The 15,274-nt window shown below is 44.7% G+C and overlaps 1 protein-coding gene across 2 annotated transcripts in view; it reads left to right on the forward strand.

Moving 5' to 3' along the window:
* The window catches only part of LOC141054217 (aldehyde oxidase-like), a 234,811-nt gene that overhangs the window by 166,038 nt on the left and 53,499 nt on the right, over positions 1-15,274 (forward strand). For both annotated transcript variants that reach the window (XM_073551447.1, XM_073551448.1), the window contains one exon: positions 15,136-15,269. In XM_073551447.1, the coding sequence (XP_073407548.1) occupies positions 15,136-15,269 (134 nt within the window). The remainder of the gene's footprint in view (positions 1-15,135; positions 15,270-15,274) is intronic.

Here is a 15,274-nt window from a genome sequence, read left to right on the forward strand (position 1 = left end):
CCAGGGGGCAGTAGCTAGGGGTTTTTGGTGGCCCTCTATGGGTACTGATATAAAAAGGTTTGTGAATACTTGTGGGGTGTGCGCTCGCTCTAAAAGCTCTCAGGTCCGGCCGGCCGGGGAATTGGTGCCTTTGCCAATTCCGGATAAACCATGGTCACACCTGTCCATGGACTTTATCACTAATCTTCCATCTTCCAAGGGCAACTCAGTGGTATGGGTAGTGGTTGATAGATTTTCTAAGCAAGCCCACTTTGTGCCATTACCTGCATTACCATCTGCTGAAACCTTGGCCCTCTTGTTTATACAGCACATTGTTCGGCTGCATGGAGTGCCTGTGAACGTGGTGTCGGACAGGGGTGTGCAATTTGTCGCCAGGTTTTGGAGAGCGTTTTGTATGAAGTTGGGTGTCACGTTGTCATTCTCCTCTGCCTATCACCCGAAATCCAACGGACAAACTGAACGCACCAACCAGTCATTGGAGCAGATTCTGAGATGCCTGGCCTCCCCCAGACAGAAAGACTGGTGTGAGGTATTACCCATGGCAGAATTTGCATTCAACTGTCGGATTTATCAGTCTACCGGAAAGTCTCCCTTTCAGGTCAATTATGGGTTTGTTCCACAGTTTGGGGAATTTTCCCATATGGATTCGGATTGCCCTGGTGCCAAGGGGATGGTGCAACAGTTAAAAACCCTCTGGAAGGAGGTGCAGGGGAACATCTCCAAAGCCCAGAAGAAGTTCAAACATTTTGCAGACAGGAGGAGGGGAAAAAGTCTGGTTGTCCACCCGTAACATCAAACTTAAAATACCCGCTATGAAGTTGGGCCCCAAATTTATTGGCCCTTACAAGATTGTAGAGGTGATCAACCCGGTGGCATACAGATTACAATTGCCCACCTCCTTCAAAATCTCTAACGTCTTCCACAGGTCCCTGTTAAAACCTGTGGGGCCAGTTAGAGAAGATCCCTCATCCATGGCTCCACCAGTGTTGGTAGAGGGTCAACTGGAGTACGAGGTAGGGCGCATCGTTGATTCACGGTGGGTGCGCCGGAGACTTCAGTACCTTATTCATTGGAAGGGATATTCCGTTGAGGATCGGTCATGGGTTCCGGCCAGTTCGGTGCACGCTGATCGACTGGTGTGGGCTTTTCATGCCAGATACCCTGAGAAACCTGGGGGTCCAGTGCCCCCCCCTTAAGAGGGGGGTACTGTCATGGTTAGGACATGGTTAATGTCCTGTTCTGACAGGGTTAACTTTTGCCGACCTCTATTTGGATCTGGGAGGGGTATTTATACTCACTCCAGACTAGGATTCCCTGTCAGCTATACTGTTATTCTGGCTGTGTGTCTGACTCCCCTGGTGTGCGTGGATACTGCATTGCTTGTTTGATTCCCGTGTATGGCCCGGTCTGTCCCCTCACTCTGAACTCCGTCTCTCGTTTTGGTACCATTTTCTTCTCCGGTTCTGACCTCCTGGCTTGGCTATTGTTACTCCGTTACAGTTTGTCCCTATTGTACCGTCCATTGCCCGTTCTGGTTTTCTGATCTATTGCTACATCCTGACTATTCGCTCTGTCTAACCCTTTGGTTATCTCGTGCTTTGACCCCGGCTTGATCTGGTTTCTGTCTCTGTCTATGCCCCTTGGTAAATTGTCCCGTTGTTACCTTTCTAGGAGTTTCCCTGCAGCTCCTAGGTCTATGGGGCTTAGGTCACGCCCCCAGCAGTCACGTGCTTCAGGTCCTGATAGTATGAAGCACGTATCGTCACCGCTGCTGTCCCGCTCCACAGGTATCTTTGAGCACTGTTTTTGTACTCAGGACACGCGCACTGGCTCAGTGAGCAAGTGCAGTGTGGTGTTCCTGACAAGATATAGACTTCAGTCCTAACAGAGGATTTTTTTCATAGGTTCCCATTCAGATGGAGACTACAGTCTTAGTGAGGATTGGCATAGAATAGGGACCTGGAAAGCGAGAAATGCCTTAACGTGGCTTCCAGGTACACATAACTTGGCCATTTTATGCGCTAAACTTTCTCAATTTTTCATACTTCTAATGTAGTAATGCAATTCATTATTCATTTTTCATGTTTGCATGGTTTGGCGCTACAGTGTGCTTCCTTTTTTGTCTGAGCAGAGACAGGCCCGTGGACTCTGTTAGGCTTAGGGCCGCGCTCGTGCAAAAAGGTGTGGGCTGCGTACAGGACCTGGTGCTGAGGTCCCCTTTACTGTTCCACATACCAGAGACCTCATTTGATACCAGGGGTTTTTCCAGGAGCAATTCACTGCTGTGGGACAGGACTGAACGGGTTAAATGCATGTTAAAGATGCATGCCGTGACCCCTGCTATGCAGGTAGAGATTGCTCTGATGGCCCTGGACGGTGGAGCTAGGTGTTCTGTAATGTTCCACCCCCCTCATGAATGGGACATGTTGACCAAGGTATTCCAGATCCTAGAGGAAATGCATGGAGATCCCACTGATGTTAGGGAACTGCGGATGCGCTTGTTCAGTCTTGTCCAAACGGAGGGGGAGTCCATGACGCAATACATTAATGCGCTGCAGGAAATACAAGCGCATATCGCCCACTGGGATGATGTGGGGGTAATTGGAGCAGGGGCCCCCTGATGTGATATTGAGAGACCAGTTTGTGGCGGGCCTCAGAGACAAGCTGCTTAAGCACGCCAAAACGTAGCCACAAACTGCACACCACGATCAGACACCACATTCAGGGGTACCCCATGCAACCGGATCACATGCTGCACAAACCACCTGGACAACGTCTCAGCTGACGGTAGTGCGGACAGGGGTACAAAATGAGCCTGCTTAGAAAACCTGTCCACCACTACCCATACCACTGTATTACCCTTAGATGGAGGGAGATTGGTAACAAAATCCATGGATAAGTGAGTCCATGGTCTTTCGGGCACTGCCAAGGGCATCAGCTCCCCTGCCGGCCAGCTATGAGAGCTTTTAGAACGAGCGCAGACCCCACAACCACCAATGAATTATTTATGTCCGAACCAAGGGTAGGCCACCAAAAGATCCTAGCCACTGCCAGATGTGTGGCTTAAATACCAGGGTGAGCACTCAGCTTGGATTCATGGAACTCCTGCAAGAGTTTCAAGCGAAGTTGCTCTGGGACAAATAACTTCCCCTCCGGCTTGGCCGCCGGGGCCTGCGACTGGGCCCCCTGAATCTCCTGTTCCAATTCAGATGAGACCTCTGCTATCACAACCCCAGGGTGAAGAAAGGAGGACGGTGGCTCAGGGGGGCGACACCGACTGAAAACTGCGCGATAAGGCGTCAGCCTTGACATTCTTAGACTCTGGATGAAATGTAATCGTAAACTGAAAACGGGAAAAAAAAGTGACCAACGGGCCTGTGTGGGCATTAGTCTTTTAGCAGACTCAATGTATGACAAATTTTTGTGATCCGTGATCACCGTAACCGGGTCACTGGCCCCCTCCAAAAAGTGCCTCCATTCTTCAAACGCCAATTTGACCGCAAGAAGCTCTCTATTGCCTACGTCGTAATTTCTTTCCGTAGCAGAGAACTTCTTGGAAAAGAAAGCACATGGTCTAAGGTTGGTTAGAGTGGCAGGCCCTTGGGACAACACCGCCCCCACCCCCACCTTGGAGGCGTCCACTTCCACGACGAATGGTTTGGACGGATCTGGCTGTACTAACACAGGAGCAGACATAAAGCTTCTTTTCAGGGTCGCAAAGGCCTCTTTTGCGAGCGAGGACCAGTTTCTCACATCCGCACCTTTACAAGTAAGATCTGTGAGTGGTTTGACCACCTGTGAAAACCCCCGAATAAATTTGCGGTAATAATTGGCGAACCCCAAGAAGCGCTGAAGACCCTTAAGGTCTCAGGGTTGCACCCAATCCGCAACGGCCTGCACCTTCTTGGGGTCCATACGAAAACCCTCACAGGACACAATTAATCCCAAAAAAGACAATTCTTGAACAAAAAACACATTTCTCCAATTTGGCATACAGATGATTTTCCCTCAGTCTTTGGAGAACGGTTCGTACTTGATTCAGATGAGATTGACTGTCGTGTGAGTATATCAGAATATCGCCTAAGTAAATGACAACAAAACGACCAATGAGATCCGAGAATACCACGTTGATGAAATTCTGAAATATGGATGGGGCATTGGTAAGACCAAACGGCATGACTAAATTTTCAAACAGTCCCTCGGTCGTGAGGAACGCGGTTTTTCATTCATCCCCCTCCCGGACCCTTATCAAATTATATGCCCCCCGAAGATCCAGTTTGGAGAACCATTTTGCCCCTGAAAGTTGGTTACACAAATTGGGAATCAACGGAAGGGGGTACGTATTTCGTATAGTAATCTTGTTCAGCTCATGAAAATCGAGGCAGGGACGTAAACCACCATCTTTTTTCTTAACAAAAAAAACCCCTGCCGCCACAGGTGAGACTGAGGGACATATGTGTCCTTTGCGAAGACTCTCAGCAATGTAATCTTTCATGGCCAAGCACTCAGGGCCAGATAAATTAAACAGACTGACTTTAGGCAATTTAGCCCCCGGGACTAACTCGATAGCGCAGTCAAAGGGTCTATGTGGCGGCAACGTCTTGGCCTCGCTTTCAGAGAACACATCTTCGAATTTTTTCAGGTACTCCGGAATACCTTCCAGCTCGACAGATGACACAGATACAGATTTAACGGTTCAACCAATAGTGCAGACTTATCACATAACATCAAATCATTAAACCCCCACTGAACAATCTCCCCCGTTTTCCAGTTAATGACTGGGTTATGGCGTTGTAACAAGGGCATGCCCAACACCAATCCTGCTGGTAGATTGTCCAGAACCAAACAACTTAATTTTTCCACATGGGTAGCGCCCACTTTGAGTGAAAACAAGTCAGACATAAAGAGAATTCCCTCTTTAGTGAGGGGGGAGGAGTCAATGGCCACCACTTTGATCGGAACCTTAAGTCTAACTGTCCCTATCTTACAGCATGTGACCAATTGGGAGTCAATGAGATTGAAAACGAGGAAAAGGGTACCTGAGGGTCTGAGTAGTCTCCCCGCTGACTACCCAGACCTAGTCGTTTCCCATCCACCGGGTTGAGGATGGACAATCACGACACTCCCTTTTCCAATGTCCCATTTTACCACAGAAGAAGCATAACTGCTTTTCTCTCCGGCGTTGTCTCTCCTTTTTCTTCAGGGAGAGAGCCCCTACGTCCATGGGTACAGAAACAGTCTCTTTTCCACTAGGGAACAATGGAGTCTCCGCCTGCATCACCCCCCTGGCCCGCAGCTTGCGGTCCATCCGGATGGCCTGGGTCATGGCGTCCTCGAGAGAGTTAGGTGGGGGATGTAATGCCAAGGCATCCTGTAACTGCTCGGACAAGCCTCTGCAAAAGAGTCCTCGGAGTGCGGCGTCGTCCCAAGAGACCTCTGCGGCCCAGCGGTGGAATTCTGTGCAAAACCACTCAGCCGAGTGTTTCCCCTGACAGACACTCATCACCATGTCCTTTGCCAATCGCACTCGGTCCGGCTCATCATATATGTGCCCGAGGGCCTCAAAAAACGCATTCACAGACACTCTCTCAGGGGCAGTGGGAGGAAGGGAGAAAGCCCAAGCTTGTGGGGACCCTCTTAACAGAGACATAATGACTCCAATCCTAACCTTCTGACTTTCGTCCCCAGAGGAACGTGGCCTCAAACTAAAGAACAGTTTGTACCCCTCCATGAAGACCCTGAACTCCTTTTTGTTCCCAGAAAATAAAACAGGCAGTTTAACAGGTGGTTCTGGGGACACCAAAACAACATCACTCGCCCCAGCCCCCAGAGACCCAGCAGCTAAAGCCCCCCACACTGTCTCAGAAACCTGCTGCTGAGAACGAGCCAGAGCTTGCTGCTCCAGAGATAAACCCTGAAACATCTAACACAGATTTTTCATTTGCTCAGCAAGAGATTGTATGGGATCCATATTTCTCAGCAGAGAAGAAAAAAAAACAAAAACAAAAACTTAATGGTCAGTTATAATGTCAGGATCCTGTCAGCGCCGGTGTGCAGCCTCCGCTGAGCAGGGACTCACCTGCACTGTAGTGGTACCGGGGTCAGGTACAGCCAGAAAGTACCGATGCACAGGACCTGTGGATGCTGAAGTTTAGCAAGCAGACACGGGACCTACGGTCATGTGACTGCAAGGGGGTGGGGCTTAGCGTCCTGTTAGTGAGATGGAAAGACACTATACAGAATTACTCAGTCAGGCAAAACGGAGTTCATACACAGAGATAGCAGTAACGTACTAGGGATGAGACAGAACGGATAGTCAGGGTCAAGCAGAAGTCAAAACCAAACGGACATAGAAGGTACCAAGCAGAATCCAAAACAATATCCAGAGCACAGACCGAGTCATACACAGATAATCAAGCAACCAGAACACAGCACAAAGACACTCAGGGGTCACCACACTATGCCAAGGGCGAAAGTAAAACTGACAGGGATGGGAGCGTCCTGAGGCTATAACAAGCCTCCCAGAACCAGGGAGAGGCCACAATCATAGCCCCAGGTGTGCAGGTAAGCCTGCACCGGGATCACAACCTTTAACCCCAGAAATGCCAGTCATCAGCACTGGTTCCAGACATTAATCCCACATGTGCGAGTCAAACCCGCACTGAGATCATGACACCTGGTCGTATATTTCCCATCCCATATTGCTCTAATTTAAAGCTCTCCTGAGCTAGCACTAATCCCAGAAATTCACCATGTATGGAGTAGGATATCAGTGATGCTAGGCTTGAATTTGGCCATTATACTAAGTCTGGCATGCTACTAATGTAGTGAAGAATGCATTTAACTGTAAGAGCCTAGTTTAGGCTGGAGCTATGATGTGTAAAGCTAATTGCTTAGAATATTTTAGCCACTTTAAAAGCCAAATCAGACAGCCGTCAGCCACAGCTATAACTAGGTAAAGGTCTGTAACCGGTAGTAGCATCTTGCAGTATGCTGCTACGTTTGCACTGTTGGCCTGCTAAATAAAATACTTGGACAGCTATTCCACATGGTATCTTTGGCCTTTGTAGTGTAAATAATTTGAAATGAGAGTGAGATGAACTGCAGATAAATGTAGTTAGGACATAGTTGAGGGATCAGGAAAAAGTAATTGTCATTTTAAAGGTCAGCAGGTTTTTTATATTTAATTTGAGAGCAGCATAATATAAGGCAAGTGAGCCTGATTCGAAGGATGTGTCACTTATTAGGCTGTGTGTTGTAGTTTTAATACAATCAGCATTATCAGCACAAGACTATCACTGCCTGACTAGGTCTCACAAGCACAGCAGTCCAGCTAACCTGTGTAACCCCATCCCCATCACTGATTGGCAGCTTACTGACAATGTACAGTGTACACAGGAAGTTGCCAATCACTGGTGTGGGTTTTACACAGCTCAGCGTTATGATTACTGCTTCATCTACAGCAGAAAAAACAGGGATTTTATTAAAATTACACCAAGCAGTCCAGTAAGTGATACAGTACATCGTTGGAATCAGGCTTTCTTGAACTATATTATGCTGCTCTCAAAAAAAATCTGTTGACTGATTCCCTTTAACTGGCACATGTTGCAGTATGTAACAGTTCCACTAACAATTTAATTTCATTGATACATCTTGCCACAGACAAGAAATTTGAACCCTATTTTAATTTTGACAAGTTCAAGAAGTGCAGTTATGGTTTCAATTCTTGTGTTAGCGTGATCTCTAACCATATTGATACCTAGATATTTGAATTGTGTTACCACAAATAAGTCATTATTTGAGTCTTGGTTCCACTCACCAGCATGTAGTTTATATATAAGACTATAAAATATATATTACTTACAACATAGCTGTAACAGGTTCTTTTTGTCTATTCTGTTTAAATGAACAAAAACATCTAAGGATATGAAACTTCTCTATAAAAGGCAAAAAAAAATCTTTATTATACAGTTTTAAAAAGACATATATAAAACCAATATCATACTAGATCAACAAGAATGGAAGAAACAAGTACAGGAAACAAAAGGGTGGGTAGACTGGTGTATTATAGCATATAATACACTGTATAGTCCATATGAAACCGATAAATACACATAAGCATTGTGCCATAAAAAACATAGTGTTCATATGGAAAATCAGAAGAGGTGCTAGTTAAAGCGTGAATATGTAAATAAGACCCCTGGAATAATTATTTAATTGAGAAATGCACGTCAGGTGTGCTGGATCCCTGGTTCCATACACTGCAGGTAACATTAGCTTTACTTTTAGTCCTGTATTTGTGGTCTATATGTTGCTAATGTGATGCAGTAACCTCTGTTACAGCTAGGGGGTGCTGTGTGTGCACTTCAGGATGCTCTTGGAGGTATAGTTATGATGGTGAATTAGAGACTGGCATTATTGTAAATGGCCGGTATGTGTCGCAGTGGTTCTCTGCGCTGTAAGGCAAAATTATATGGTTATGCTGGGACTTATAGTTCCACAAGTATTTGTGTATTACTTATAAGGGTGGGTTATAGAGTTAGTCAGAGAGCTGGGTGGGATTTGACTAACCACACATGTACCGCCCATCCATGGGGTGGTTACAACCATATAATGTGACTGAGGTCTGGTCACATGGACGGAGTGTGTGTACCTGAATGGTTCAGTGTGCAAGGTCCTGGAAGGTCTGTGTTGGAGCACGTGGTGAGACCTTGGACCTGGTGGCCTGGGAGTTGGACAAGTGTCCTGAATAGCACCCTGACAGGCCACATGTGTGTGCGGAGCCTGGGATGGCCACACATGGAGAAAGATGCTGTCCTGTTGAGGATCTTGGACTGACGAGGAGTCAGCCTGTGGAGCAGGAGCTCCTGAGAGGTAACCCCGGTTATGGGGAAAGAACTTTGTGCATTGATATTGGTCTGTTACTGAACTGTGCGGTCACCCGGTGACTGGAGAGACTCCGGCGTGTCAAGTGAATGCTTTGTAAAGCTACATGTGATGAAGTAATGTGTAAGCCGGTGATGTGAAACCTTGCTTACTGTGCGGTCTATGACATTTAAATAAACCGTATGGACTGTTTTGTGTGGAAAAACCTGTGCCTGAGTATGTTAATCTGCTGCCAAGCAAGTGTTTCCTGTTGTGAGCTCATTTTCGGGTTTGCCTCTGGCTTCTGGTGAGGGTTATGGAGCTGGCTGTGCTGACAGAGGAGTAGTGAGTTCTCTATCTGGACTCCCTCTGTTGGTGAAGGGAGGTAATGAAGCTGATCTAAATGGCAGAAACCGGCCACCTGAGGAAGAGGACTGTGATTGGACATCAGGAGTTTCTGAGTGGATATAAGGCAGCCGACGCCCTGTAGGGTTGCTGGTGATTTATCCTGCTCTGAGGTCTGGCCTCCAGTTCAGTTCCTGTCTTCTAAAGCTAAGTTTTGCTCTGCTATTGTTCCATGAGATTTTGTCTGATTTACTTAGTTTTGTGTTCAGCCAGTCCCGGCTGGGGCTGTGCTGAATTTCCATTTTTGTCCCTGATCGGTTTAATCTCTTTTGGTCTGTCCTCAGAAAATATCGGTGTGCTGATATAGGGATTTTGAAGTCTAGTGACTTCAGGGCCGTTTTTCCTATCAGACGTGTTGGGACATTTTTGGTACAGTTTTTGCGGATTGCAGCCAGCATCTTTTCTGTCCTGTCCTATCTAGTTAGTTGGGCCCCATCGTTTACTCTGCCTGTCTTTCTGTCTGTTTGTGTTTTCATCTTTTTTCACTGTCAATACATGTTGGGGGCTGTCTATTGCTTTGGGGTCTGCTCTGGGGCAGTTTAGATTTCCCCTTTCTTTCTTTAGGCTTATTTAGCTCTCCGGCTGTGACGAGGCATCTAGGACCACCGTAGGCACACTCCACGGCTACTGCTAGTTTTTGTGAATAGGATCAGGGGTCTGCAATCCGCTAGTTACCAACCTCTCTGGTTTTCTGGACTTAGCTTGCCTTTTTGTTTTTTCCTCCTCCGGTGACTCATTCATAACAGTTCCCCAACACACAGATTCAAGTTTTGCACACTTTACCTAGCACGTCCTCTGATTTGCCATATTACCCAAGTGCACCCACCCTTTTGTTTCCTGTACTTGTTTCTCCCATTCTTGTTGATCTATTATGAAATTGGTTTTATATATATGTCTTTTTAAAGGAAGCCTGTCAGCATGGTTGTGCTGAGTATCCTACATTGTCAGGTTGGTGCCGTTATACTCTTTAATAAATACCTTATTTCATGAAATCCGTCTTGTGGTTCTTGATTAATCCTTATTTGTAGTTTTCAGTTAATGTTATACTCATACTCCAGGTTGGCCTATGGGGGGGTCTCTATGTTGTGCTCTGCTTACGTATTCTTATGTATGGCTTATGACAGGTCGTTGATTGCTCACAAATTACCCCCTAAGCCACCGCGGAGCACAAGAATCTCATTACCCGAAAATTACAAATAAAGATTAAACAACAACCACAAGACGGATCTTGTCACCCATGTATCATTTTAATCAGTATAACAGCACCAACCTGACATTGTGTGTAGGTTAATTTACAATAAAGATGTTTTTTTAACCCTTTATAAAGAAGTTTCATATCCTTAAGTGTTTTTAGCTGTTTCATGCCTCTTTTCAGCTGTACTGATAGTGGGTTGAGAAATTTTGGTACTTATTTAAATGAACAAATTGAATTCATGTGCAAAACTGCTCCATTGCATTACTGAGGTAACCCTATGCAGAGGGAATCCATTGATTACTGTGTCCGTCTGGGTATGATTATGTGGCAGTTTTTAGAATGGCCATAAAGTTCTGCATGCTGTGCTTCTCTTTCTTTCTCAAAAGTAGATCAGACAACAGAATTTGAAAATGGAATTTAAACGTAGCCATAAACTATTATTATTATCACCATACTGTTACTCAACAAAATCCAGTATACCAAGACCAAAATTAACAATAAACCCAATAATACCAAGACCAATATTACCATCCATATTGCAATGTAGGAGACAAATAATACTGACAGACCATAACCAAATATTATCAACATATACAGCAGTTTTTGAATAATACCACCATACTAATCATTAAAGATGTTTTCTCATCATCATAAATGGGTAAAGATTAGAGTTGAGCGATACCGTCCGATACTTCAAAGTATCGTATCGGATGGTGTCGGCCGATCTTTAAAAAAAGTATCGGTATCGCCGATTCCGATACCGGAAGTCCCATTCAAGTCTATGGGACTTCCGGTATCGGAATAAGAAAAACCCTTTCCTGCCCTTGTACAGCCTCTCTGGGGTCTGTACGGGCCTTTCGGGGGGCTGTGCCGGCCTGCCAGGGGGTCTGTGCAGGCTCCGGTGGTCTGTGCCGGCCTGCCGGGGGGCTGTGCCGGCCTGCCGGGGGGCTGTGCCGGCCTGCCGGGGGGCTGTGCCGGCCTGCCGGTGGTCTGTGCAGGCTCCGGGGGTCTGTGCAGGCATCGTCCGATGGGACTACAAGTCCCATCGGGCGATGCCTGCTACCATGACAGTGATTGACACATTAGCCAATGATGGGACAGTAGTAGTCCCATCATCCGGCTAATGTGTTAAATGTAAAAAAAAAAAAAAAAAAAAAAAATTACATGCTACATACATACAACATGCATACTACATACATGCTACATTCATACTACATACTACATACATGCTACATTCATACTACATGCAACATACATACTACATATATACTACATGCATGCTACATACATACTGCATGCTACATACATACCACATATATACTACATACATACTACATGCATGCTACATGCATGCTACATGCTACATACATAACACATATATACTACATGCATGCTACATACATACTACATGCTACATACTACATATATACTACATGCATGCTACATACTACATGCTACATACATACTACATATATACTACATGCATGCTACATACATACTGCATGCTACATGCATGCTACATACATACTACATACATACTACATGCTACATACATACTACATATATACTACATACATACTACATGCATGCTACATGCATGCTACATACATACCACATACATAACACATATATACTACATGCATGCTACATACATACTACATGCTACATACATACCATATACATACTACATGCATGCTACATACATACTACATGCTACATACATACTACATATATACTACATGCATGCTACATACATACTACATGCTACATACATACTACATATATACTACATGCATGCTACATACATACTACATGCTACATACATACTACATATATACTACATGCATGCTACATACATACTGCATGCTACATGCATGCTACATACATACTACATACATACTACATGCTACATACATACCACATATATACTACATACATACAATACATTCATACAATACATACATAGACATACAGTACATATAACATAGAGTAACATACTTACCAATACTTGTCACATTGTTCCCCGAAGCCATTGTCTTTCCGGAATAAATATTAACATAACAAACCACAAAAATACTCACCCACGATCCGAAGCAGTCCACGAGTGTGTCCCACGACGATCTTGGGTAGAGAACTGCAGCATCAGATGATGCTGCCGTTCTCTACGGGCTGCAGGAATCCAATGAGGGAAGGTAGGTATCCTTCCGCACTGTATTCCTCCGCCACTTAAAAAAAAAAAAGTCCCTAGTCTCACTTTATGCCATTGCTGTGTGGGAAATTCCCACGCAGCAATGGCATAAAGTGAGACTAGGGACTTTTTTTTTTTTTAAGTGGCGGAGGAATACAGTGCGGAAGGATACCTACCTTCCGTCATTGGATTCCTGCAGCCCGTAGAGAACGGCAGCATCATCTGATGCTGCAGTTCTCTACGCAAGATCGTCGTGGGACACACTTGTGGACTGCTTCGGATCGTGGGTGAGTATTTTTGTGGTTTGTTATGTTAATATTTATTCCGGAAAGACAATGGCTTCGGGGAACAATGTGACAAGTATTGGTAAGTATGTTACTCTATGTTATATGTACTGTATGTCTATGTATGTATTGTATGAATGTATTGTATGTATGTAGTATATATGTGGTATGTATGTAGCATGTAGTATGTATGTAGTATGTATGTAGCATGCATGTAGCATGCAGTATGTATGTAGCATGCATGTAGTATGTATGTAGTATGCATGTAGTATGCATGTAGTATGTATGTAGTATATATGTAGTATGTATGTAGCATGTATGTGGTATGTATGTAGCATGTAGTATGTATGTAGCATGCATGTAGTATATATGTAGTATGTAGTATGTATGTAGTATGTATGTGGTATGTATGTAGCATGTAGTATGTATGTAGCATGCATGTAGCATGCATGCAGTATGTATGTAGCATGCATGTAGTATGTATGTAGCATGCATGTAGTATGTATGTAGTATGTATGTAGTATGTATGTAGCATGCAGTATGTATGTAGCATGTATGTAGTATGTATGTAGCATGTATGTAGTATGTATGTAGTATATATGTAGTATGTATGTAGCATGTAGTATGCATGTAGCATGCATGTAGTATATATGTAGCATGCATGTAGCATGCATGTAGCATGCATGTAGTATGTATGTAGCATGCAGTATGTATGTAGCATGTATGTAGTATGTATGTAGTATATATGTAGTATGTATGTAGCATGCATGTAGTATGTATGTAGCATGTAGTATGTATGTAGCATGCATGTAGTATGTATGTAGCATGTATGTAGTATGTATGTAGTATATATGTAGTATGTATGTAGCATGTAGTATGTATGTAGCATGCATGTAGTATATATGTAGTATGTATGTAGCATGCATGTAGTATGTATGTAGTATGTATGTAGTATGTATGTAGCATGCAGTATGTATGTAGCATGTATGTAGTATGTATGTAGTATATATGTAGTATGTATGTAGCATGCATGTAGTATGTATGTAGCATGTAGTATGTATGTAGCATGCATGTAGTATGTATGTAGCATGTATGTAGTATGTATGTAGTATATATGTAGTATGTATGTAGCATGTAGTATGTATGTAGCATGCATGTAGTATGTATGTAGTATTTTTTTTTTTTTTTTTTTAACATTTAACACATTAGCCGGATGATGGGACTACTACTGTCCCATCATTGGCTAATGTGTCAATCACTGTCATGGTAGCAGGCATCGCCCGATGGGACTTGTAGTCCCATCGGACGATGCTTGCACAGACCCCCGGACATCAGCACAGCCCCCCGGCAGGCCGGCACAGCCCCCCGGCAGGCCGGTACAGACCCCCACAGGGTGCACAGACCACCGGCAGGCCGGCACAGCCCCCCGGCAGGCCGGCAGAGACCCCGGGCAGTCCACACAGCCCCCCGGCAGGCCGGCACAGCCCCCCGGCAGGCCGGCAGAGACCCCCGGAAGGCCCGAAATGACGGCGCATCATGATGCGCACACACCGCGCATCATGATGACGTCAGGCCGTCAATCAACTGAACTTCCGATTCCGATGCCGAATTCCGATATTGAAAAAATATCGGAAGTCGGTATCGGAATTCCGATACAGCAAGTATCGGCCGATACCCGATACTTGCGGTATCGGAATGCTCAACACTAGTAAAGATACAAAAATCTCATAAAAACAATCAACTAGCAAATCTTCTCTTATTATACATCTTCTCCGTTCACAAAAATTTTAATTCTGTTTTTTTTTCTGAGTGGGCTAATAACCACCTCTGTAATCAGAGGTAATCCATTTCTTAGGCAAGTAGAGCACTTGCAAGATCTTTTTATGGACCTTGCAAACATTGATCTGATGCTGAATGGTTTTTGGATCCTGCCAGTTTCAGTGCCCCAATGCTCCAGAGGTGAATCATCCTCTGATTGCAGCATCGGAGAGAGCCCAGATCAGACTAGTGAACTGGCAGTAACCAGAATGGTACTGCTTCCCTAGCAGCAGGAAGCCAGCTTTGGGGGCATTGGCTACTGAAGAGCAAAGATGAGAACAACCGTTTTACAAAAATTACTGTACTAAGACTGATATGATCACATTACAGTGAGTATATTAAAAGTAATAAATCATGATTATCATTTGCATGCTCTATAGGGCCTTGTAAGTGCAGCATTGAATATACCTGCCAACAGGGTTGCATGTCATGTGAAGAGAGTTGGTGGTGCATTTGGAGGAAAAGTTACAGCTCCAGGATATCTTGCAGCAATCACTGCAGTTGCTGCCAACAAGTAAG

The sequence above is a fragment of the Dendrobates tinctorius genome, unplaced genomic scaffold, assembly GCF_039654945.1.
Source record: "Dendrobates tinctorius isolate UK_male_01 unplaced genomic scaffold, ASM3965494v1 ptg000177l, whole genome shotgun sequence".
Lineage (NCBI taxonomy): Eukaryota > Metazoa > Chordata > Amphibia > Anura > Dendrobatidae > Dendrobates > Dendrobates tinctorius.